Source organism: Crinia signifera, chromosome 4, assembly GCF_055691185.1.
Source record: "Crinia signifera chromosome 4, ASM5569118v1, whole genome shotgun sequence".
NCBI classification, from domain to species: domain Eukaryota; kingdom Metazoa; phylum Chordata; class Amphibia; order Anura; family Myobatrachidae; genus Crinia; species Crinia signifera.
This window is the reverse complement of record NC_139220.1, coordinates 292905476-292932908: the sequence shown is the minus strand read 5'-3', so window position 1 is coordinate 292932908 and position 27433 is coordinate 292905476. Positions and strand designations below refer to the sequence as shown.

General features: G+C 48.6%; 1 protein-coding gene across 1 annotated transcript; it reads left to right on the top strand.

Annotated features, from left to right (window-relative positions):
- The first annotated feature begins 128 nt into the window (after positions 1-128).
- Positions 129-27433, top strand: LOC146075631 (hepatic lectin-like). Its single transcript, XM_083185052.1, has 7 exons — positions 129-223; positions 2639-2746; positions 4486-4548; positions 11251-11298; positions 14385-14530; positions 17807-17919; positions 26994-27433. Exons 1-7 carry the CDS (start codon positions 157-159, stop codon positions 27124-27126), a joined length of 678 nt encoding a protein of 225 aa, XP_083041178.1. The 5' UTR covers positions 129-156; the 3' UTR covers positions 27127-27433.

The following is a 27433-nucleotide window of genomic DNA, read 5'->3' as shown; positions in this document are numbered from 1 at the left end:
CCCGAAATAAAATCCATTTCTCAGGAAACTCTTCAGATTACCGGATTCAGCAAAAAATGACACAAACATGTTTTTACTGTCATCCTTTCCCCTGATTCAGCAAATTGGGATATAATTGGTATATTACACAATGCACAAATCATTTCATCTCTAGCCATGGAGCCAGAACCAGCAGAATTTACTATCAGACACGACAGGCTGAGAGACGAGCGGAAATACTCAGGTAGAGCTGCACCTTCCCCACCTCTCCCCATGTTACCAGTACACACATCTTGTAGTAATATTTATACTAACTTGCTGATCTCATTTCCACTCTGGGAGATCCAAGCAGGGCGTAAATTTACTAAGACCGGAGTTCTATTGAAGATGGGATGTTGCTGATAGCAACCAATCAGATTCTACTTCTTAATTATTTAACACCTTGTAGAAGATAATAGATGTTACCTAATTGGTTGCTATGGGCAACTTCCCATCTTCAATAGAACCTCCCATCTTAGTAAATTGACCTCCCAGTGTGGGGAGCGTTAGTAAAGTGCCAACTCTGCAAAATCTACTTATATATTTTAGTAACGCCTTGTTATATCGAGCTGCCTGTTTGATGTATAAGAATTCTGCTTGTTCTATTTCATATCTTACTAGTATTTTGGATTGAGCGAATGCCAGGTCAAAGGGTTTCACCCCACCCCTTGCCCATCCACTTATGCCAACCGAAACTCCCTTCTCTCTTTCATCTGGGGATGGCTATTGGTATCGGGGTGTCTTTCCCGACCGCATTGAACAGGCATCTCGGCAAAACCAGCCTGACTTTAAAAGCAGTCAAGCTCGTTTTGCCTAGAACAGCCGTGAATTGTCCACAGCAGTTTCTCGCGGCCATGCCCCCTACTCGGCAGGAGGGATGTTGAATCCTGCCTACCATAATGCAGTCGAGCGGGACGAGAACAGGACCGGGTCACAACTGTTGGGCCGCCCTTAGGGCAGTATTCAATGAGAAAAGTTCTCCGTGTTTTGTGGAGAATTTGTGCTTTTTTCGCCTTGGACGGAGCATTTTGCTCTCCAAAAGCGAGCAACCCTATTCAATGTGAAATGTTCTCCGTCTTTCTAAGTGATTTTCGCCGTCTCTCTCCGTGTAGAAATTCTCCATCTTTTGATGGAGAGCTGGAATGTGAACTTTTAATCTAAAAGGGTTTTGTATTTAATTTTGGTGTAAAAAAAATCAGGATTTTTTTCACTGTGAAGGGGCATGTGATTTTTATTCATGTGCTTATAGCACATGAATATATATTTAATTTAAAAAAAAAATATTTTTTTAAATTTTTTTTTTTTTTACACAGTGCAGCCAGCAGGGGGCCGGAGCGCTCGAGCCGCTCATTAGATATTCATATATTCACTGCACCCGTATGCACGTTCGGGTGCAGTGAATACTGGGTCCCCCGCTGGCTATAGGGGGGGGCAGCCTGTGCTGCCTGGGTCCCAGGGGGGCCCCCTACCCTCACATATGTTCTGTGGCATCCAGGGAGACTTTAATCTCCCTGGATGCCACGTCCCATGGCTCCCTGTCAGCTCCCTGCCGCAGACGCTCGTCCGCTGCAGGGGTTAAGACTCGCCGCGAGTGGCGGCGAGTCTTAAAAACGTTGAATAGTGGGAGCAGGAGTGGCAGCGAGCCCTCCGGAACACGGAGAGTGCATGGAGAGCAAAATAAAACGCTCTCCATGCACGGAGAACTCCGTCATTGAATACTGCCCTTAGTCTTCTTATACGGAAACAACACTTACTACCACAATTTTATCCTAATACTTTTTTTTTCACTAAAAAATAAATAAAATAAAAGGGGACATATATCAAGCCTCATGGGGGGATTTATCAAAGCTTGGAGAGAAATACAATTGTGTGTCAATCCCCCTCTGCATTGTTCCAGGCTGTTTGAAATACGAGTTTGGAGCTAATTGGTTGGTAGTTTATCTCTCAGAATTTTACCTCTCTTAAGTCTTTAATTAATACCACCTTGGAGAGAGATAAAGTAGAGAGTGGCCGCTTGGAGAGTGATAAAGTATCGAAAGAACCAGTCAATCAGATACTATCATTTTACAGACTGTTCTAGAACAATGACAGGCATTGATTACTTAGTACTTTTTCATTCGCCAAGGACTGATACATACATATGTCCTAACTTTGTTAATGCCCGCAGCAGGACTCTTGCTGTGGTAAGGGGGCATGACCTATCCAAAAGGGGACATGGCTTTTTTGGGATGATGTTCCCACAGGCCACACCTCCCCAATTACCTCATTCTTGGGGCAGGGCCAGGGCTCTGAGATCTGCTTGCCATGCCCCAGCCCCTCTGACTCACTGAACAGATGCTGTGCAGCATCTATTCCCTGCAGGGTGGACTTCCAACTGCCCCCCCACACCCCAACTGCGGGACACTGACGGTCCTGGGCTGGATGCGGGATGTTCCCAAAAACCGTGAGGTATGAATTGAATACATGTCCCTTGCAGTAAGGAGCCTAATGTCACCCTGAACAGTTGCCATGGCATATTTTACAGAGACGAATTACTGGGCAATCCAATGTTTTGGCAATTCTATTCTAGGGTAAATAATATTGTGGAACTAATTTTGTATTTTTCATTGTGTCTTTTCAGATAGTGGTTGCTCATATTTCAAGCAAAAATCAGTCATCCTAACATTTGGGCTGCTGGTACTATCATTTATACTGGTCTTCGCCCTCTTCATAAATGTCCTATCACAAAGTTAGTAGCATGTTTTTATTTTAATTGACTTACTGAAGAATGAGGACAAGGATACTACAAATTCTAATTTTCCAGGGAATACTGGAATGGGTAAAAACGGTAACCGTGCCCCCGGAACACCGCACTGGACAGGCTTCATTCATGAAACTGTGTAATTCCGGACCTAATAGTGTCCTATCCAGATGGCCACAGAAACTAATATATAGCAAAAGCAATATATAACTATCAGATAGTGACAATTCCCAGAGCCTCTCTCCTTCCCCTAGGAAGGAATCTGAGTACTATAGAGGGATCCAGTCTGATCCCTCTCCCCTCATCAGCTCTCTCTGCTGACTCATGCGCAGTGAAGCTGGGTGCACACTAAGCCAAATATCAGCTGTTCAATTGATTGCCCTATATATCAGGGGCACGTCAGCAGTTGTGTACCCTCGATATATCTGTGAACAACAATGTACACAGACATATCGTGTCAACCTTGCAGCACAGAAGATAGCTGATATATCGGTGTATCATGCTGTGACCGGCCATATACTTTCTGCAGAAGTGATGTGACATCAGAGCTGGGCAAGTGGTGTGACATCAGGCACAACACATTGGCCCAATGATCGGTAATGGGTGTATGCGCTTACAGATCGCCAGGATGTTGATTCATTGTTCTAGTGTAGGGGTGGCCAAACTGGTCTTCAAGATCTACCAATGGTCCACATTTTCCAGATCGCCTAGCTGGTGCACAGCTGTAGTCATCATTACTAACTGTCACATTTTCAAACTTGGCTCTGGTAACCAGTTTGAGGCAGAGCTAGGAATGAACATTGCATCACAATGGTTCACAGCCATGTTTTTTTTTTTTTTAGATAGCAGAGGTTTCACCATTTGATGGCAGCATTCCAATGATTGTCACCTTCAAATGGCAGACATTTGCTAGTGTTCATATGGGCCTTTCCCAAGTCCCACCCCCTACGTCCATTTTTTTATGCATGTGCAAATCATATGAATTTTTTCCTATTGACTTCTTTTGATGCGATGGTCAGTTATCAACCGGGCTCCCATAATCTTTGTGGGCCTGGTAGCACACAACTCCATACTGCTACGGACAGCTATATGGAGTCGGAACCCAGCAGTCAGCATGTGCAGGCATCAGCAGTTCGCATAAGCCCTCACAATGCCCATAGCAATGGTGCTCTAACCGCCGAGCTCCCTGGTCCTGCATCCCTTGCCACAAATTAAATGATATATTTTTTTAGCTTTCATTTCACTCTTAACTTTTTAATTTTCTCAAGGTAAGGGGAACACTAGTGGTGGTGGGCTTGTTTTGCTGGGGCCCCCATCTCAGTTGGGGGCCCTGCCTATTCTGTCAGTCCTGGGCCCAACAATATGTTATGGCAACTCTGATGGTTTGCCATAGATGGTTTAAGACATGCCATCCATTGCAGAGTTATAATCGGTTTCCGTCATTGATGGACTAGGTGCACCAATGTTTGTTTGTATGTTTGTTTGTTTGTTTTCTATAGGAAATCAAAGTTTGATCCAATGGGTTGCCTATTGGGAAAGTCTGGTAGCAGTGGGGAACAATTATCGGAGCTTGGGGAATGAGAGGGGGATTTTTATAGTTTATTCCCTCATGGAGAAATTAAAGAAATACCTGGAATATAGATAAAACATTACTAAACAAATGACACAATATAAAGGGTTTGAACGTCTAAATAATTATATATTTTCTATCTAATTGCCTCCACCAGATTCTGCATCTGACACGAGAAACTTGGCCAGCAACAGTGACCTTGTCAACCTGAACAGCAGCGGTAAGATGTCACTTAAGCCATCTCCTGGTCTCCAGGCTAGTTTGCATAATTAATTAGGCTACTGATCATAGAGTCGACACAACCAAAGGTTGACATGCATTGGGTCGACCACTGAAGGTCGATAAGGGCTTAGGTTGACACCTCAGAAGGTGGACATAGGGTTAGGTTGACAGGGTCATTAGGTCAACAAAAACATTAGGTTGACATGGGCAAGGTCGACAATCAAAAGGTCAACATGGGTTTTTCAAGTTTTTTGTCCCGAATGTCGATATTGACACCGTATCGGTGCACCGAATCCCCTCGCTTTGAGCACTGTGCCTCGCTGCGCTTGGCACACTATTTTATTCTCCCACCACTCCCTAGTGGATGGTAGGGCATGAAATTCCGCCTGTTTGTACATGTCGGCTCAAAAAAATGTGAAAAACTCATGTCGACCTTTTGACTGTTGACATTGTACATGTCTATGTAATGTGTGTGTCAACTTAACCCCCTGTGGACCTTCTGAGGTGTCGACCTCAGCCTATGTTGACCTTCAGTGGTCGACTCAATGCATGTCGACCTTTGGTGTGTCGACCTAACGACCATATACCATTAAAGAAACATAAGGTGACATTCTATGGTTTGCGCTAAATGCGCATGTTTTATTAGCGCACCATATCGCCGCAAATCGCACTTTTTCAAATCGCATTTTTCAGCCAAAATGCGCATACTTAATGTGATGCGCATTGGAGGCTGAAAAGTGCGAAGAGGGGCGATTTGCAGCGAAGTGGTGCGCTGTATTTAGTCCTAAAAATGTGCGATTTTCAAGTCTGAAAATCGCACATTTGCAGGACAGCGCAAAGTTTTAAAAAAAAAAAACGAGCGCGGGGTCCCCCGCCCGAGCATAACCAGCCCCGGGCTCACTGAGCCGGTGCTGGTGACATAAAATCAGGGTCCCCGACAAAAAGGGGTCCCCTTGATTTTATGAAACCAGCACCGGGCTCAAGGTCCGGCGCTGGTTCCCAAAATGCGGGGGACAAAGTGACTAGGGGTCCCCCGTATTTTAAGAACCAGCACCGGACACAACCAGCCAGCAGGGTAATGCCACAGCCGGGGGGAGACTTTTTATACAAGTCCCCCCGGCCAAAGCATTAACCCCCTGGCTGGTCAGCATGGGCAGGGGTCCTGGGGAAGTGGGGACCCCCCCAATGAAGGGGTCCCCCCCCTCCAGGACTTACCAGCCCATGCTGATAGTCCGGGGCTGTCCCCGATGCCTCTGGGCGGTGGGCATCGGGCTGATGATTTGTGTAAAAAAAAGAATGAAAACTATTGTTTTACACTGGCGAACTATGAGTCCCAGCAAGCCTACCCCGCATGCTGGGACTTGGGGAAACACAAGTCCCAGCATGCGGGGCATTAAAGGGCCCGCTGGCACTTGTAGTTCTGCAGTGAAAAAAATAGTGCACAAAATCACACTGACACCCTGTAAAATAAAACTTTAATACACACAAAACACACACACTGATACTTACCTACCTTGAGCCCGTAGGTCGGTCCCTGAATCCTGGGTCCGTCCTCCGGGGCTCCAGGGCAGAAGAATCCGGTTCCGGGGCCTTGGTCCTGGTTCCGGGGCTGGTCCTGGGGTTCCGGGGCTCCTGGCGTGAAGAATCCGGGGTCCGGGATCCGTGGTAGTCCCCAGGGGTACCTAAGGAGGCAAATCCAACTCACCTGCTCCCCGGCGGCGACCTCCGGTGACAGTGCTGCTCCAGACTGGTACCCGGCTTGCAGGACTTTGCCCGGCGCTGAGATGTTTCCTCCTTGCCGTCTCTGCACAGAATGATTTCTCGGCCAATCAGGAGCCGAGAAAGTCGGCTCCTGATTGGCCAGAAATCATTCTGAATACAGACGACGAGGAAGTAACATCTCTGCTCTGGATGCGCTGAGATGTTACTTCCTCGGCGTCTGTATTCAGAATGATTTCTGGCCAATCAGGAGCCGACTTTCTCGGCTCCTGATTGGCCGAGAAATCATTCTGTGCAGAGACGGCGAGGAGGAGGAAACATCTCAGCGCCGGGCAAAGTCCTGCAAGCCGGGTACCAGTCTGGAGCAGCGCTGTCACCGGAGGTCGCCGCCGGGGAGCAGGTGAGTTGGATTTGCCTCCTTAGGTACCCCTGGGGACTACCACGGATCCCGGACCCCGGATTCTTCACGCCAGGAGCCCCGGAACCCCAGGACCAGCCCCGGAACCAGGACCAAGGCCCCGGAACCGGACTCTTCTGCCCTGGAGCCCCGGAGGACGGACCCAGGATCCAGGGACCGACCTACGGGCTCAAGGTAGGTAAGTATCAGTGTGTGTGTGTTTTGTGTGTATTAAAGTTTTATTTTACAGGGTGTCAGTGTGATTTTGTGCACTATTTTTTTCACTGCAGAACTACAAGTGCCAGCGGGCCCTTTAATGCCCCGCATGCTGGGACTTGTGGTTCCCCAAGTCCCAGCATGCGGGGTAGGCTTGCTGGGACTCATAGTTCGCCAGTGTAAAACAATAGTTTTCATTCTTTTTTTTACACAAATCATCAGCCCGATGCCCACCGCCCAGGGGCATCGGGGACAGCCCCGGACTATCAGCATGGGCTGGTAAGTCCTGGAGGGGGGGGACCCCTTCATTGGGGGGGTCCCCACTTCCCCAGGACCCCTGCCCATGCTGACCAGCCAGGGGGTTAATGCTTTGGCCGGGGGGACTTGTATAAAAAGTCTCCCCCCGGCTGTGGCATTACCCTGCTGGCTGGTTATGTCCGGTGCTGGTTCTTAAAATACGGGGGACCCCTAGTCACTTTGTCCCCCGTATTTTGGGAACCAGCGCCGGACCTTGAGCCCGGTGCTGGTTTCATAAAATCAAGGGGACCCCTATTTGTCGGGGACCCTGATTTTATGTCACCAGCACCGGCTCAGTGAGCCCGGGGCTGGTTATGCTCGGGCGGGGGACCCCGCGGTCGTTTTTTTTATTTTTTAACCATTTCTATTATTTTTTACAGCAGAACCCTGCACGGAACATTGCGATCTGTGCAGGGTTCTGGCTAATTCGCCTAACAGACCCAGGTCTGAAATAAGTGCGATAATTAGTCACTTAAAAAATGCGATGTGCAAATGCGCATAGCATTAAATAAGCGACTTGTATACTTTTCTGTGCGAAAACATCTGGATGCGATAAAAATGCGAATTAATCTCGCATTTTTATTCACCAGACCTTAACGCACATAATATGCGATTTCAGCCCCTGTGCGCATCCCATTAAATAAACGATTTAATGGGAAAATGCGATATCGCCATTTTGTGGTCTAATTACCGCAAAAAAACGATAATCGCATCCCATAGAATGTCACCCATAGGATCTCATTCAGACCCGATCGCTGGTCTGTGAATTTGCAGCCCAAGGGATTATGAAATGACCATGTATATGTTATGTGGTGCACATGTGCAAGCCGTCCTTGCGATCACAGCCAGCAAAGGCTGGCCATGAGCAAGTTGATTGACAGGTGCCGTGCGTTTGTGGGCGTAACAACAATGTTTTCTAGGAATGCCACTGAGAATGCAGCCAGTTCCAGGCCGTTGCAAGGGAGGAACGATGATGTCAGCGCTGAGTAAGGGGTAGATGTATGAAGCAGTGATAAGGGAAGAGAAGTGATAAAGTGCCTGGTACTTTATCACCGGCCAATCAACTCTTAACTGTCCCTTTTTAAACCCAGCCTGTAACTTAAACTAGGTGCAAAGTTACTACCCAAGATTGCAGGTGATTTTACCAGGCAGATGTATCAAGTTACCAGACCACTAGTTAATGTGACGTTGATCGCACAAATGGCACAGATCCAGATTCCAAAGACCGCCGTGCACCTGTCCGGCGGGGGTCCGTCAGCACGACCTAGCCGGAGATCAGGTGACGTCAGCTCAACACTGGAGAAGCGGCTGCGGCTGTGAGTACTGTGTGCACAGTGTAGGTGAGCCGGGAATCAGAGGATGTCAGCCCGGTTATATTCACGGGGACCTGCTGTTGGTAGATAGCAAATAATGGGGAACACAATGTTGGCAATACTGTCCCGTGGGTTTACCAAGGTGCCAGGTGTAGTGTGGATCCTAAAATGATGCGTTTCACAGTGCTCAGGGCGGCTTTATCAATTTGATTTCCCAAAAAGAAAGGGGCTCTAAAAGAAGGCCATCAATGCTAAGTGTCCTGTGATTTGCCAGCAAAACTGTGCATGTACTTCAGCCATTACTGCAGGGGGGTCCCGGGAGAACCGTCTGGAAATACACCTGCGAAGTGTAGGACCCCAAAGACACTGTGGTGGCAACATTTGCATCCACCTTTCATCAGGACCTAAGAAGTGGACTGACCCATTGTAAAAACTGCCATGGATTATTAAAGCAGAAAAAAAAAGAATTTTTAAGTGGAGTTATCCTTTATCAAACTTGTTTTTGACAAAGTGTACTGGTAATGTGTATTAGGCTGTAACTATTTTTACATGCAGATGGAAGTCACAAAAAATGCATAAAACAGTTTTTCAATGTGTAATCATTTTCATGTTTTTACATTTCAATAATTTGTATGTAGAATTTTCTATTTAAATAACAATATTTATACACTGCTCAATAAAATAAAGGGAACACTAATAGAACACATCCTAGATCTGAATGAATGAAATATTCTTATTAAATACTTTGTTCTTTACATAGTTGAATTTGCTGACAACAAAATCTCCCAACAATTATCAATGGAAATCAAATTAATTAACCCATGGAGGTCTTGATTTGGAGTCACACTCAAAATTAAAGTGGAAAACGCACTACAGGCTGATCTAACTTTGACGTAATGTCCTAAAAACAAGTCAAAATGAGGCTCAATAGTGTGTGTGGCCTTCACGTGCCTGTATGATCTCCCTACAATGCCTGGGCATGCTCCTGATGAGGTGGCTGATGGTCTCCTGAGGGATCTCCTCCCAGACCTGGAACTAAAGCATCCGCCAACTCCTGGACAGTCTGTGGTGCAATGTGGCATTGGTGGATGGAGCAAGACATGATGTCCCACATGTGCTCAATTGGATTCAGGTCTGGGTAATGGGCGGGACAGTCCATAGCATCTATGCCTTCGTCTTGCAGAAACTGCTGGCACACTCCAGCCACATGAGGTCTAGCATTGTCTTGCATTAGGAGGAACCCAGCCCAACCGCACCAGCATATGGTCTCACAAGGGGTCTGAGGATCTCATCTCGGTACCTAATGGCAATCAGGCTACCTCTGGTGAGCACATAGAGGGCTGTGCGGCCCCCCAAAGAAATGCCACCCCACACCATTACTGACCCACTGTCAAACCGGGCATGCTGGAGGATGTTGCAGGCAGCAGAACGTTTTCCTTGGCATCTCCAGACTCTGTCATGTCTGTCACGTGCTCAGTTGAACCTGCTTTCATCTGTGAAGAGCACAGGGTGCCAGTGGTGAATTTGACAATCTTGGTGTTCTTTGACAAATGCCAAACGTCCTGCATGGTGTTGGGCTGTAAGCACAACCCCCACCTGTGGACGTCAGGCCCTCATACCACCCTCATGGAGTCGGTTTCTGACCGTTTGAGTAGACACATGCACATTTGTGGCCTGCTGGAGGTCATTTTGCAGGGCTCCTCCTGTTCCTCTTTGCACAAAGGCGGTCTTGCTGCTGGGTTGTTGCCCTCCTACGGCCTCTTCCACGTCTCCTGATGTACTGGCCTGTCTCCTGGTAGTGCCTCAATGCTCTGGACACCACCCTGACAGACACAACAAACCTTCTTGCCACAGCTCACATTGATGTGCCATCCTGGATGAGCTGCACTACCTGAAACACTTGTGTGGGCTGTAGACTCCTTCTCATGCTACCACTAGAGTGAAAGCACAGCCAGCTTTCAAAAGTGACCGAAACATCAGCCAGAAACAGGGCCGGCGCAACCACTAGGCAGCTCTAGGCATTTGCCTAGGGCGCCGGCACCTGGAGGGCAGCAGTTCGCCCCTCACCCCCAGCATGTGCATATAGCTGGCGGCGTCTGCGTCACTGCAGTGCTGGAGCGGGCAGGGGTGTCCGTGCCGCGGGGGTAACTGCGGTGCTGTCACTGTGTATAAAGCTGCTGGCGGCGGGGTCCCTGCAGTGAATAGAGAATAACTAGCGCTATTTGGCGGCGTGGGAAGCGCTTCTGGGTTTGAAAACACTTGGCGCACGCTGATTGGCTGAGATTCAGCAGGTACCCCAGCAGCACGGACACCCCTGCCCGCTCCAGCACTGCAGGGACGCCGATGCCGCCAGTTTTATAATACAGGTACCAACCCCTGGGCACCGGGGCTCCCCCACCCCGACTCGCCTGGGGCGCTTCGGTGCCTTGCACCGGCCCTGGCCAGAAAGCATAGGAGCTGAGAAGTTGTCTGTGGTCACCACCTGCAGAACAACTTCTTTATAGGTGGTGTCTTGCTAATTGCCTACAATTTCCACCTGTTGTCTATTCTATTTGCACAGCAGCATTCGAAATTGATTGTCAATCAGTGTTGCTTCCTAAGTGGACAGTTTGATTTCAAAGAAGTGTGATTGACTTGGAGTTACATTGTGTTGTTTAAGTGTTCCCTTTATTTTTTTGAGCAGTGTATAATGAATGTTCCAAAGTCACATTTGCAATTGAATATCTCTTGTTTACCTGTGCACATGGTTTTCTTGCAGTTGGAGGATTGACTGAAAAGGTGAAACAATTGGAGCAAGATTTGAAAAGTAAGACAATAACAATTAACATGCATCAAATAATAAGGTGCAATTCTGTTCAGTGTAAAAAGAGAAAACAATAAAAAAAACAGGATCACAACCTTTCTTTGCTTACAAGTGTTTGGATGGGTTATGACTGGAAAAACAATACTTCCAGATGGGTTTTCATAATTTGCTGGGTTAGAGATTTTAGGACCTCAATGGTTTTACTGCTTTGGGAGAAAGGTCATAAGTATTTTTTTTTTTAGCTGAACTGTAATAAAAATTTATTTCTTTTCATGTATTATTTACATTTTATATAGCACTGGTTAATCTTTCAATGCCGACTGTAATCTGTAGGTTGGCCAATCTTATAATTTACAAGCAAACATTGGACTACACATATCATGACACTTGGGTCACCAACAAACTCCATGCTGCAAATACTTATCAATGCTAGCACTGAGCCTAAAGGCCCCCATACACTAGCCGATTTTGGTCAGATTTCAGCCAGATCAGTCGGATCTGGCCGAAATCGGACCAAAATGGGCTAGTTTTGATGTCCCCTCAGATACGATGCGCGGTCCCGTGCGCATCGGATCTGCGTCGGGTGGTCAGACCTGCTGCACGTCCGACCACCCGACTTGGGATCTAGTGGGGCGGCGAGGCGGTAGAGGGAGCAGGGGGGGCTGGGGACGCTGCGGGGGACACAGGCGGCATAGAGCCGGGCAGGGGGAGCCGGCGGGAGCTGTCAGTATTGAATAAAAAAAAAAAAGCCCATACAAATCATGGGCGGCCTGTGATTGGCTGAGCGCTCTCTCAGCCAGTCAGCAATTGGCTGAGAGAGCGCTCAGCCAATCACAGGCTGCCCATTCATTGTATAGGCTTTTTTTTCTAGCACTGACAGCTCCCGCCGGCTCCCCCTGCCCGGCTCTATGCCGCCTGTGTCCCCCGCAGCGTCCCCAGCCCCCCCTGCTCCCTCTACCGCCTCGCCGCACAGACGCTGTCCCCCGCAGCGTGGGACACAGACGTGTCCCCCGCAGCGTCCCCAGCCCCCCTGCTCCCACCAGCTCCCACCTCTGTAGCCCCCCCCCCCCCCTGCTCCCCGGGTTTTTTACATGTGATAAATCGAGACGATTTATCACATGTAAAAAATGGCACATCAAGTGCCAATCTAATCAAGCTCACCCGGGGAGCAGCCGGGGAAGCTCAGGGGGAAGTCGGGGGCGACTTGTCCCAAGTCGCCCTAGTGTATGGGGGCCTTAAGTCAGCATGGATTGTGAATTAGATCATTTGCAAATTGAGTGATTATCGAATGACTGCGCGTGTGTTCCATTTGCATTGCACATGCGGGAAAACAAATAGAGACTGAAAATAAATATGGATTGTAAATACAATGTAGCTGGCAGTTGGCTGACAGGAAGTTGTCATTACTGGGTGGAAACCGGTTTCTGGTTAGTCAGAAAAAAACGCAGTTGCGCGCAGATGGTTTTTGGAGGGGTGCCGGACGTGTTCCCGACAGTCATTTACCCGACGTCGGGATCCCGACTGTCAAAACGCCGACAGCTGGGTGCCCGACGGCCACCTGCTATTTTCCCTTGTGGGGGTCCAAGACCCCTATAGAGGGAGAATAGAATAACGTGGCGAGCGCAGCTAGCTCCACAAGGGGCTTTTTTGCGCTTGCCATGCTGTCTGAGTCAGGGCAGTTGGGATCCTGATGTTGGACTAATGACTGTTGGGATCCCGACTGTCGGAACCCCATACCACACCCTTTTGGAGAAGGTCCCTGATGTCAGCACTGACCACTTTCAGCCCATCTATGTTGCAGATTAGTGGCAGCCTCAGACTTACTCACATTGCTTGGCAAAAGTCTCTTTAATGTTCTGGGATTTGCGTATGGATCTGCGAAGGGATGCGGATACCTGTGAAGCCCGCGAGGGGACGCGGACACCTGTGAAGGTATCCGCATCCCCGCTCGCCACGCTTCGGGCTCGGTGGCTCGCTGCACTCGCCACACTTTATAAAATCAACTCCATGCCGACGTGGATAGTGGGGGTATGAAAAGGTCGTAGGACGCGTACCGCCGCCCCTCACGGGCTCGCTGCGCTCGCCACGCTTCGGGTTCACGTTTATACTTGGGGGGTGGCGTGGGGGTGCATTTAAGCATTGTAAGCACCCATTAGGATATCGCGTCGCATGATGCGATGGGCGCCGTGATAGTACACAAGTACCCTTTGGCCCATAGTTGGGAACATCTTGTCCAATAGGAATCAACAGACAGATCATACTTGCCTTCCCTCCTGGAATGGCCGGGAGGCCCCAAAAATCATTTCCCCCCCCCCCCCCGCATTAACCTGGACCCATGCATCAGCCCCCGCAGCCCCCTCCCCCTGGAAAGAGTCTGCTCTCTGGGCTATTCCCAGAGAAGAGACACAGAGTAGGCAAGCATGATACAGATGGGTCTAGCACAGGCCTGGCAGAACTTTTGCTCTCCGGATGTTGTGAAACTACATATCCCAGCATACCTTGATACCGTTTTGGACTTTCCTAAGAGCAACGCTGTGGCAAGGCATGATGGGAATTGTTGTTTTGCAGCAGCTACAGAGACACAGGTTGGTCAAGCATGGTCTAGCAGAAGCCACAGCAACTCCACCTCATACCTGTGGTTAACCACATCTTCAACAGGGCTGCCATTAGAAATTTGGAGTCCTGGTACTTAGGAAGGATGGGTGGACATGGCCATGTCACATTACTGCCATCTTGAGAGGTGTAGCCACATCATATTGGTGGCATTTCTGCAAATCTTTGGAAGCCTTGTGCCCTGGTACTGTGTATGTCCACTCGAAGCCTCTGATCCTTAAACTAATAACTTTATATACTGATACTCTGCCGATACAGCTCAGGTTTTAAGGATATCCATGCTTAAGTGCAGATGGTGAAATCAAATTGACTGAGGTACTCATTAAGTCACATGTGCTCCAGCATGGATATCCTTAAAACCTGGACGTTAATGACAGAGTTCGGAAACTCAGTACTGGTGGCTACTGTATTTCCCAATGTATTCCATAATCTATAAACACTGTATAAAAAAATTCTCCTGGTATCTTCTTTTTTAGAGGCACCTTCCTGTAGCCAAAGTTGGGAACGGTTTGGTTGTAGTTGTTACTACTTTTCAAACATCAATTCTGACTGGAGGAAGGCCAGGACCAAGTGTATTGTTCAAGACAGTGACTTAGCTGTAATAACCAGTGATGCAGAACAGGTGAGATGTTTGTTTGTGAAATACAATCTAATAAATTCCAATAATATTCCATGTTTAAAGCTACTCCTAACTCCTTATTACAGATAATTGACAGCTTTAAACATGCTAATTTGTCACAAGTAAAGTTGATGTGATGATCCCCTGAATCTCTCAATTGTTTTTTTGGCCCTCCTCCATCCCACAAGGAGAGGTAGTGGGTGACAGGGAAATACACTGGGTGCTCGAGCAAGTTAGAAGGCAAAGGGGAGGCAGATAATGGCAATAGGTGACTGGGGAGCAGATAGTGACAGTGGCATGGAGAGGCAATGGGTGATCGTGATAATTGTGGAGATGGTGACTGGGGAGACAAAGGGTATCAGCAAGAGGCAGTGGGTGATTGGGTAGAGTGTGGGTGACAGGAAGAGGCAAGAGGTGTCAAGGGGAGGCAGTGGGTTACCATAACTAATGGAAGCTATTTTCTTTAAGGTCCCAGCAGCATGGGTTTAATCAAAAATAGTGGTCTCACTGTCAAGAGGAAGGGGATATGATGGAGGTATTGGGGGGACTGGCTCAGCTGTGAGGTGACTGGTAGACAGGTGCACAGTTACATACTGTGACAAACCAGTACTCATACATCGAGGCCTGATTCAGAGTTGATTAGCTGATCAATTAATTTTTAAATCAAGTGATTATTGAATGGCTGCACATGCGTACTGTATGCATTGCGCATGTGCAAGCCTGAATAGCGTATGAATCAAAAAATGTTGTATCCCAATTGCACACTGAGTGAGAAATATCTGCATAATAATCAGATAATACAGAGATCTTGGTTGCATATACTGTATGCAAATATTTCTCACTCACAGTGTACAATTGGGATACAAAATGTTTTTTTTTACTATCTATAAATTCCCTGGAAGCAGCAAGGCCTTGCACAGACATTGGTACTTGTTTCCTAGCACGGCTCCCCCGATTTTGATTGTATTACATTTTATACAATCGCATCGCATGCAATATAGCGGCATGCGATGCATGTGATGCAATCCGATTTTTTATTGTACAAGCACCCTGATGGGTTATTTTAATGTTAAATGCACCCCCATTAGCAACGCCACTATCAACGCCAACCCGAAGCGTGGCAAGCGCAGCGAGGGGCAGCAGTTTGCGTCCTCCGACCTTTTCATACCCCCACTATCCACGTCGGTGTGGAGCTGATTTTAGATAGTGTGGCGAGCGCAGCGAGCCACCGAGCCCGAAGCATGGCGGGGGGACGCAGATTACTTTACATGTATTGCGCGTCCGCCCGCCATGCTTCGGGCTCGGTGGCTCGCCACACTATATAAAATCAACTCCACGCCAACGTGGATAGTGGGGGTATGAAAAGGCCGGAGGACTCTTACCGCCTGCGCTCGCCACGCTTCCGGCTGCTGTTGATAGTGGGGGTGGCGTTGACAATGGGGGTGCATTTAACATTGTAAGCACCCATTAGGGTGCTTGTACAATTAAAAATCGCATCTCATCGCATTGCATGCCATTTGCTGGCATGCAATGCTATGCGATATTTCATTGTACAAGCACTCCTGTTAATTTAGCATGAATATCGCATCGCATACCACTAAGTATGCTATGCGATGGGCGCCGTGCTAGGAAACAAGTACCCAGACTTTTACTCCTTTGGAATAAGTACATGTCTTATGTACGTGCCGCCATAGAGCGATGAAGCTCAAATTAACTCCCAACTGCCCCCCCACCGCGGGACACTGCCAGTCCTGGGCGGGGGGTGGGACCATCCCAACAAAAATGGGACGGTCCCGCAAAAAACAGGACAGTTGAGAGGTATGTCTATAGCAACTGTACATATTCCTTCACTATAATAGAAATGGTGAGAACCTCATGGCCGCTGCTTTGAATTTCCTACCTCAGATGGAAGTAGTGAGACAAATGAGGAGAGTGGGCTCATTAAGATAATGTTCACATGAGATTAGTGATGGGCCATTAGGAAACACCTGCAAGCAGGGCTGCTGAAAGCCCAGCCGGGCCCTGGTAAAAGGGGAGAGTGGCCATGGGGGTGTGCATTTTTCTTGGAACTCCTACTAAATGGACGGTTAACATCCCCAGGAGCCGGCTTCCTGTCAAATCACCTTGCGAACGGCAAGCAGGATTTCATCTCTGGTAGGTGTCGCACATTGCGACCCAGACACATACAAAGTTGCTGTGCAACTTTGCACAGCAGCAATTTGGCCCATAGCACGGTACTGTATGCTGACATATGCCTTGCTAAGTAAAAACTTTAAATGTTTTGTTTTTATTTGTTTGTTTTTGCATTCAATTTGTTAAAGTAAATTCACAGGACACAAAAATGGTTTTCTAAAAAGGGGCATACACACGTTGAGATGTGGACTAAGTAATTTTGCTAAGCTAATTAGGGTAGGCAATTTCCCTGTGTCCAGATCTCCCATGGGGAGCACATACACATGCAGAGATTTGTGCTAAGAGATTTTGCTAAGCAAATTTGCTTAAGCAAAAAAGGTCAGGTAGTGTGTGTACAGCATGAGAGATTGCGATCAGTACCTCTCATTCTGTACACACAGAGAGATTTTCAGTTACTTGCTAAGCAATTTGACTAGATTTTCACTGCATGCACTGACAGCAGGAGATAATTAATCTCTTGGCGCATACACACGGAGAGATGTGTGCTTACTTTCTAAGCAATCTAGTCAGATTGCTTAGAAAATATCCCAGCATGCCCTGCAACAATTTTAGCATGGCAACATAGCAAAACTGTTGCAGGGCATGCTGGGATGTGTAGTTCAACAACAGATGGATTGCCGATGTTCTCCATCACTGGCCTAGAACATTAACTAGTGCACCAATAAAAAGTACACCTGGAAAAGAGAGAAGTAATAGAACAAAACAATGGTTATATTTCTCACAAATTAATTTAAGATATTAAATAAGGGAAGTATCATGTAAAAAAAAAAGAAAATTTACCATATAAGGACAGATTATTAAATTATTTACCGGTATTAGACATTGTGGTAATGTTGCACAATAATCCCAATATCACTGTGTACAACGCCCTAAAATCTGCTGAATGATTACAAACTACCGGGAAGGTTCCAGATGGTCTAAGTTCTCTGGTAGCTTAATATGAATTTATTACCGCTGGTTCCCTGGACAAAACTACATTTTGGGTGTGATGCTGTGGGTTAGTGTGTAAGCTAACCAGCCAGGTCACATGTCATGATTTATATCAAATTAAAGACAGTTGTTTCTCTTCTTTGCCTGCTCCCACAGAAATTTCTCAGCGCAAAAATAAAGAGCACACGTTACTGGATTGGGTTGAATGACATAAAGGAAGAGGGAAAGTGGGAATGGGTTGATGAAACTAACTACACAACTTCATACAAGTAAGTTTTCTGTAAGTAGAAACATGTTCTTTCCTCATCAGTGGATCCATTAGACCAACTTCTGAGCATGAGTAAGCACTGTCTATAACTCAGTAATCCCCAGTGCATAGAGGCAGGGGCAGAACTGCTGGAGACAATGGAGTCAGTTGACGTCAGTCTCTAGCCCTGAAAAGGGCACCTGCTCTATTGTCCCCCATTCCATGAACTCCTGCAATTGTGCACCTGTTAAATGCCCACAAGGACCGGCGCTGTATTTGAAGGGGATGATTGTTGAGGCATTTGTATGTTTGTGAGACGCTGCCCCTTCTATTAATAGAAACTAAAGTGCACTGGTGACTGTACAGAGCCAGCATGTGGTGATCCAGGGCTTTCACATGAGCGCCAGTTACATAGTGACCCACAACATTGGTGAGAGAAAGGGAGCTTGCAAACGGATAGACGTACCCCCCAACTCAGGGCTTAAAGTGGTCATGCAGAGGTGGGGGAACTCATTTCTCTATGCCACCTAATTACCCACCCTCCACTCCCCCAATTAGGCAGAGTCAGGGCCAGGGGTAGGTTTTTTGGCATCCCCCTGCAAACTACAATGCTTTTCTGTGAAAATAACTGTGCAGGGCCAATGTAGAGGTTAAATGTTTCACCTTACTATTAGAGTTGGTGGAACTCAGTTCCACTGCATTCCCCCTCACGGGGATGCTAAGATGGCCAGGGTGTGGAAAAGCTGTGCAGTCTGACGGAAGTGGTGGTGCTTGTGAGTTTGCATCTGAGGCATCTCAGACAGATCTCAGTGTAGTAGGAGCAGCTGGAGGGTGTTGGGAGAGGCAGCATTGTTTTCTAGAGATGAAAGCAGCCTTGTTCCATTGACACTCTATGTTTGATGAAGCATCGGGGTCCTGATTAGGAGATGGACTGGGCCAGTGATCCTTCCCAGCAGGTGCTGCCCAGCTCCAGAGAAGAGCCAGATCAAAGGCAGTCACTAAGAGGCAGAGAACGGACACCAACACCTGCTGTGCCTGTAATAGATTATACACTGCAGAGCTGAATTTAAGGACTGCAAACAGGTCTTTCCACTATTCACACACATCTCTAAAGAACCCATCAATACAAGTCCCAGTACTCATTTGAATATAAAGAGACATAAAACTAACCCTCCCATCCCACAGTGTAACCCTAAACCTCCCTCTATAGCCTAACCCTTCCCCTATGCCTAACCCTAATCCCCCATCCCACAGTCTAGCCATAACCCTGCCCCTAGTACCTATTACTAACCCCTGCAGCCTAACCCTCCTATCCCATAGCCTAACCCTAAACATCCCCCAAGAGCCCAACTCCCCCATTACATAGTCTAACCATTTCACCACATCTAGTGCCTAACCCCCCTCCCGCAGCCTAACCCCTAACCCTCCCCTTAGTACCTATCCCAGATGCAGTACCCAATATTTGGTAGCACTGTTGGTGGGTCTTAGCTATCATAAAGACAGTATTACATTAGTTTCCTTTTTAGATGTATCTTATATCATGGCGCTGGGTGCACAAAGATCGATCCTGCATACAGGCAGTCAGAATGAAGTTACGCCATTGCATAGAGTCCTAGTTTAGCTGTAGGTGGAAATAATTTTATCAATACAAATGATGTACAAAATAGAACTAAAACACACATATAAAGGGATAAGGTGAGTGAGAGAAATATATAACTACTAGGTGATTCATCGCGCCCTACGGGCCCTCTTCACACCTTCGTAAGGGGCTGCGCCCCCTTAATTTGTTAACGTTTGTATTGTGAGAAATATGGTTAGATTTGTATGACAGATGGCCTGTATTGCAACTTGAGTTATAGGTGAAATGTGTCAAATAGAAAGCATATGATGTGGGGGGTGTGTATTGTTTTGTTTAATTAAAAAGCGGTTACAGAGTAAGATGTACATTGATAGTGTGGATGGTACAGTGACATTTGTGGGTGTGGGGGGGGGGGCTGTGTGTGCATGTTGTTTAGGTGTGTGTGTGTGTGCAATAGTATAGTAGGGTGTTTCTGAGTCAGCGGCTCCCCACTGGCAGAGGTCACGACACAGGAAAACAGGAGGCTGGGTAGTGATAGGGGTGTGTGGGAATAAGGGGGACTAAAGAGGAGGGTGGGAGATACTGTGCAGCTTCTGCCAGTGGGTGAGGGTCCAGCGTGGCAGTACAGGATGGTGGCCCTGAGTCAGTGTCTCCTCCTACTGGGTGGGAGTTCGGGTGCATGAGAGCAGGAGGCTGGGCTATGAGGCATGATAGGGGCATGTGGGCAAAACAGCGTCAGCGACTCCCCAGTGATGGAAGTTACGGTTCAGGAGAGCAGAAAGCTGGGTAGTGATAGGGGTGTGTGAGTATACAGGGGACTAAAGAGGGGCTTAGGGGTGCCGTGAATTGCGGGAGGGGCATGGGGGTGTCGTGAATCAAGGGAGGGAGGGGGCGCAGGTGTCAGCTAATGGCGGGAGAGGGCGGGGGTCCGCAAAGCGCGGGAGGGGGCGTGAATCGCGCGAGGGGGGGTTTGCGAGTTGCGGGAGGGGGGGTGCGCGGGGGTGACGTGAATCGTGGGAGGGGGGCGTGAATCGCGGGAGGGGGGTGCGCGGGGGGTCCGCGATTTGCCGGAGGAGGGGCACGGGACATGATGAATCAACCTAGTTGGTTATATATTCTTGTAGAAGGATGGAAGGATGTTGCTGTCATTCAGAATGCATTTACATAAACAGTAATAGTAGCAGTAAAAGATCTGACAAAACACCTACAGTAAAACAGAACAGGTGTTATATATTATACAAAGAATTGGTTGATGATGTCTAGGTTGACGTGCACATAGTTGTCACTGGAAAAAAATTGCCACAAGAAAAAATCAACACAGAAAGGTCAACACATGTAAATGTTGACATAAGTGTGGCACTTCATTGGTGTCCATGTCGACACATGAGAATGAATATGAAAACATTCAAAAAGTGAAAAATAAATCTTCAAAAACTCATGTCAACCTTTTTCATTGTCGACCATAGCCATGTCAGTGTTTTGCATGTGCCATTTAATCGTGGGGTTGCCGTGAATGGGGGGGGGAGGGAGGTGGGGGGTGTCTGCGAATTGCACGGGGTGGGGGGGTCGCGGGGGGTGCTGCGAATTGCGGGAGGGGGGGTCGTGGGGGGTGGGTGACGCGAATTGCGGGAGGGGGGTCACGTGGGGGGGGTACCGCGAATCACGGGAGGGGGTCGCTGGGGTGCCGCAAATCGCCGCAAGAAAAAATCAACACAGAAAGGTCAACACATGTAAATGTTGACATAAGTGTGGCACTTCATTGGTGACCATGTCGACACATGAGAATGAATATGAAAACATTCTTAAAATGAAACATAAATCTTCAAAAACTCATGTCAACCTTATTCATCGTCGACCATAGCCGTGTCAGTGTTTTGCATGTGCCATTTGATCCTGGGGTTGCTGTGAATCGCAGCGACTGGGGGGGGGGGTGGTGGGGGGTGTCCACGGTAGGGGGGGTGGTGGGGGTGTGTGCCATGAATTGGGGGAGGGGGGGTCGCAGGGGTGGGTGCTGCTAATTGCGGGAGGGGTGGGACGCGGGGGGTGGGGTGCCCCGAATCGCCGGAGGGGGGGTCGTGGGGGCTGGGGTTGCCGCGAATTGCGGTAGGAGGGGTTTGCGGGGGCGGGGGAGTGCGCAAATCATGGGAGGGGCCCCGCGAATCGCGGGAGGGGGGGCGGCGGGGGCACTCACCTGGTGTGTCTGATGAGTAGCTGTGTCTTTGCTGGGTAACATGGGGAGGCAGAGGGTGTCTGGCACTGTGCATACCTCCTAACATGACCCATGCCAGGAGGGACACAATGCTCTGCCGCTGGACTTTCTTCCTAATGTATGATTACCTCCATCTGTGTTGAACAGGTTAATTGATAGGAAAGGTGCTTCAACACAGGTGATGGCAATCATACATTAAAAGGAAAGTGCAGGAGCAGAGCAAGGTGTCCCTCCTATGACTGTGGGCTCACTGGGCTGGTTCTCTGTCATGTGAGTCAGAGGCTCCACCCAGCATTAGAGGGTCAGACACACTTTGAGTGACAGATGTAGCCAAATATATAAGAGATTCAAAAAAAGAAAAATAAATCTTCAAAAACTCATGTCAACCTTTTTCATTGTCGACCATAGCCGTGCCAGTGTTTTGCATGTGCCATTTAATCCTGGGGTTGCCGTGAATCGCGCGCGGGGGTGGGGGGGGATGGAGGAGGTGAGGGGTGTCCGCGAATCACGGGAGGAGGGGTCGTGGGTGGATGCCGTGAATTGCGGGAGGGCGGGTCGCGGGGGGTGTGGGTGCCGCGAATTGTGGGAGGGGGGGCGCGGGGGGTTGCAGTGAATCGCGGGAGGGTGGGTCGCGGCTGCGGGGGGTTGCCGCAATGACAGGAGGGGGGGTCAGGGGTGGGGAATCGCGGTAGGGGGGGTCGTGGGGGGCACCGTGAACCACGGGAGGGGGGACCCGGGGGGTTGGCGCGAATCGTGGGAGGGGGGCGCTTGGTGACGCGAATCGCAGGAGGGGGGTGTGTCACGGGTGGGGCCGCGAATCGCGGGAGTCACCGGGGGTGCCGCGAATTGCGGGGGGGGTGCTGCAAATCGCGGGAGGGGGGTCGCGGGGGTGCCGCGAATCGCCACAAGAAAAAATCAACACAGAAAGGTCAACACATGTAAATGTTGACATAAGTGTGGCACTTCATTGGTGTCCATGTCGACACATGAGAATGAATATGAAAACATTGAAAAAGTGAAAAATTAATCTTGTCAACCTTTTTCATTGTCGACCATAGCCATGTCAGTGTTTTGCATGTGCCATTTAATCGTGGGGATGCCGTGAATGGGGGGGGGGGAGGGGGGGAGGTGCATACCCAACATGACCCTCTCCAGGAGGGACACATTGCTCTGTTTCTGGACTTTCTTCTTAATTTATGGATTACCATCACCTGTGCTTAAACACCTTTCTTATCAATTACCCTGTTTAAAACAGGTGATGACAATCATAAATTAAGATGGAAGTCCACAAACAGAGCATTCTGTCCCTCCTGGAGAGGGTCATGTTGGGAGGTATGGAGGTGTGGGGCGCTCACCTGGTGTGTCTGGTGAGTAGCTGTGTCTTTGCTGTGTAACATGGAGAGGCAGAGGGTGTCTGGCACTGTCTGTGGGCTCACTGGGCTGGTTCTCTGTCATGTGAGTCAGTCATGTGAGTCAGCGTTACAGCTCCAGACACACTTTGAGTGACAGATGTAGCCAAATATATAAGAGATGCCAATTTATTTCCCAATTGGGGTTTAATATGTAAACATGATAAAATATAGCTTCTCACAGGACCCCGAACACTTCTCGTTTTGATGTCACATGAAATAATTAGCTCCACCTGTGGATGTTTAAAAAAAATGTGTCAGTGAGTAATGATTACAACTGTGCACACGCTAAGTAACCAGTGGGAGCATTAATTGTTTGGGGTCCCAAGGACCGATATAGCCTATAGGCATCTATTGATGGAGTTAGCTAATGGTGTCAAGCGCTGAAATCTTTTTCAGCTTTGTAAATGGGCTATTATTGTTATCCCAACAATCAGAGGGTCCTAACACCCCTCTCCAGGAGGGACTTCCCTCTTACATTATGATTACCAGCACCTGTATTGAGACAGGTGTCATTATTATAAGAGAAATACATAATTTAATAAATGGCAATCATAAATTAAGAGGGAAGTCCAGGATTAAAGCATTTTTCCCTCCTGGAATGGGTCATGTTGGGAAGTGTACCTTCATATTAAATAGCCAATTACCTGGGGCTGATTCAGGTTAAATTTCATAAGTGATCCAACGCTCAGTTCCCCCGATGGTGCGGTGCAGAACCCATCCTGAGCATGTGCAGTACTAGTCCTGTGCCGACATTGCCGAACAGCAATCACCTCTGCCTGAGAGTTACCGGCAGAGGCATTTGCTGGAAGGGACAGGATGGGGGCAGCTGGCATTTCCAGAAATGGGGGCATGTTGTATTGGTTTATTTTCGGGAATGCCCAGGCAAAGGACCATGTTGCGAGGAGCAGTTTCATTGGCCACACAAGCCAGGCTGCAACAGGCAACTGGGAAGGGTTAGACTTATCCAAGCTGCAGTCGCAGGGGGGGGGGCACCATGACCAATGGTAACAATGTTCCGCTTAAACTGTGATCGCATTGCAGTTTGAGGCAAATGCAGTTTTATGCACCTTTTCCAGCATTTGCATTGCTTAAGGATCGAGCAGCTTATCATATGCAATCCTTACTAATACCCCTTTTACACCAAAAACCCTGGTCGGACCCTGGTCTTTCAACACGGATGTTTCCAGAGTTGGACCCTGCTTCATACCCCATTTACACAGCAATTCGACCTGGGTCGGACCAGGGTCTGCACCATTTATACTGGACCTGGGTCAGCCCTGCCTTTCCTTGTGTAAAATGGCCTGAAGCATCACATCACCTCCCCTGCATCTCATCACCCCCCCCCCTGAAGCATCAAATCACCTCCCCCTGCTCACCTTTACCCCCTGAAGCACCAAATCCCCCCCCTGCACATCTTTACCCCCTGAAGCACCAAATCCCCCCCTGCACATCTTTACCCCCTGAAGCACCAAATCCCCCCCCTGCACATATTTACTCCCTGAAGCATCACATCAGCCCACCCCCCCCCCACGCCCCTTGCACATCATCACCCCCCTGAAGCATTACATCATATCACCACCCCACCTCAACCCAGTGCGGGGACCAGCCTCCAGGCAGCAGGGTCTGGCAGTGCAGGGCAGGCGGGCAATCCAGCGTATAGGAAGTTGCCAGTGGGGTCCCTCCAGTGCATGGGAAGTAACCCGTGGGGTCCCTGCGGCGGATGGGAACTAGTAGCGGTAGTTCCCAGCCGCCGCAGGGACCCTCACCGGTTACTTCCCATGCGCTGGATGGACTCTGCCGCCCGCGACTTCCCATACGCCGGATGGCCGCCCTGGCCGCCTGCACTGCTGGACCCAGCGCTGGGGGGGGGGGGGGGTGATGATGTGATGCAGCAGCGGAGAGTGATGATGTCACCTGCACTGCAGGATCCCGCTGCCTCCACGTCGAGTTACACCAGCAGCCGCGGTGAGCATCCCCTCCGTCTCCCCCTCAGCAGCCTGACAGATCGCCCCCCGCAGCTGCAGACACCACTCTCCTCCCGCAGCATGCCGTGCACGGACCCGCTGCGGGTGCCTCAACCCGCAGTGGGACCATTTACACCGGGCTCTACACGGGTCCTAACCGTGTTCTACCCAGGTCAGGACCTGGGTAGAGGACCCGTGTAAATGGACACGGTTTGACCCCATTTACACCGCCGAAGATCCGGGTCTGACCCGCCGCTGACCCGGATTTTTCGGCAGTGTAAAAGGGGTATAATACCCATTTTACACCAAAAACCCTGGTCGGACCCTGGTCTTTGAATGCTGGAGTATCCAGGGTCTGACCCTGCTTTATATCCCATTTACACAGCACTTTGACCTGGGTCAGACCTGGGTCTGCACCATTTACACTGAACCTGGGTCAGCCCTGCCTTAAATAATATATATATATATATATATATATATATATATATATAATATTTATATAAATATAATATATATATATAATATTTATATATATATATATTTATAGAAATATATAATATATATATTTATAAATAATATATATATATATATATAATATTTAAGGCAGGGCTGACCCAGGTTCAGTGTTTTTTAGGGGGTAGATGGGGAGTGCTGTCTCTGGGTGCTGGGAGGAGGGGAGTCCCTGCGGCTGCTGAGGGGAGGGGGGTACCTGTCAGCCTGAGCTCACTCAGCGAAGGGGATGATGTGCGCCGCTGCTGTACCACTCCCCGCAGCCGCGAAGTTCCTGCGGCGAATGTACAGTCAGTGGCAGGGGTCCCTCTGGCGCATGGGAAGTAGTACTAGTTCCTATGCGCTGGAGGGACTGCCGACACTGACTGTCCATTCGCCGCAGGGACCGGCTGCCGGGAGGTGGTACAGCAGCGGCGCACATCATCCCCTCCGCTGAGTGAGCTCCGACCGCAGGCTGACAGGTACCCCCCTCCCCTCAGCAGCCGCAGGGACCCCCTCCTCCCGCAGCAGCTGGGCACAGCTTCCCCAGCGCTGCACGCTGTGGACACGCTGCGGGTGCCTGCACCCGCAGCGGGACCATTTACACGGGTCCTATCCGGGTTCTACCCAGGTCAGGACCTGGGTAGAGGACCCGTGTAAATGGACACGGATTTACCCCATTTACACCGCTGATTATCCGGGTCTGACCCGCAGCTGACCCGGATTTTTCGGCAGTGTAAAAGGGGTATAAATGAGGGCCTTAAGCATTTTTGAAGGCTTGACCACAAAAGAACCTTATAAAATAGGCCCCATTAGTGTCTACATCTGCCAACCTCTTTAGAATGTAATCTCTCATGAGCAGGGACCTCTTACCTCATGTGCTTATCCTTTCTTACTTTAGCAGTCTTCGACTGCACCAAAGCCCGCTGTTTGCTGCCACCTTGATACTTATGTTGCAGCAATTGGCTGATGTTCCTATAATCATTTACCCTGTATTTGTCCTGTATTGTCTTCACACTGTAAGTTACTGTTTTCCAGTTTGATTATGTGTACTCTGTAATTGGATGCTGCGGAACCCTTGTGGTGCCATATAAATAAAGGATAATAATAATAATAGGTAACAATAATGATTATATATTACCTTGTTTCTTTGTCCTGGTTCTGTGACCCCCATGTTGTTGTCCATTTGTTCCAATGTTCCTTCTGTTATTCCACAACCCAGAGCATCTGATTATATAAAACTGGTCCTGAGGGGAAAAGCTGCTTCTGCAAGCCCAAAAGGATGCTGCAAACTCAGATCTCTAGTAGTGGATTGGGTGTCACTATCCTCGTGTTATTCATACCGTAGTGTACGCTTGTCATGCTTTATTGTGACTGTAAAACAGGATGCACTGGCATCAAAAATGCAGTCATTTATACTTATGAGCAGAATTCCTCTTGCAGGGCCTGGAGGAAAGGTGAGCCCAGTGATGCAGCCAACGAAGACTGTGTCGACATGGGGACCACTGGGGAATGGAATGACCGGACCTGCTCCTTTGACCGAAACTTTGCCATTTGTGAGAAAAAACTCTTCTGAGTAAATACTCAACACATGGTTACTTTCTGCAAACAGGGAAAATGAAGCTTGTAGGTCTATCCTCTCTAATCACTTGAATTCAGGAACAGTTATGTAACTATATCAGTAGGAATTGATTCCAGTGATTTTCTCCAATCCAGGAATTTAAGATCCTACGACTGCTCCTCAAAACTTGTGTTTTATTTATGATTTGCTCACTCCAAAAAGGTTCCCCCCCTCAACCCCCATAATACCTTTAGGATGCTAAGCATTGTAACATTCAGAATAATTTCCTCTTGTATCTGCTAATAAATATATATGCTTTCCA

Excerpts from the sequence above, each read along its gene's own strand:
- LOC146075631 (XM_083185052.1), top strand. The coding sequence starts at position 157 with ATGGAGCCAGAACCAGCAGAATTTACTATCAGACACGACAGGCTGAGA. Across the intron at positions 14,531-17,806 it reads TAACCAGTGATGCAGAACAG|AAATTTCTCAGCGCAAAAAT; the intron begins GTGAGATGTTTG and ends CTGCTCCCACAG. Across the intron at positions 17,920-26,993 it reads AACTACACAACTTCATACAA|GGCCTGGAGGAAAGGTGAGC; the intron begins GTAAGTTTTCTG and ends TTCCTCTTGCAG.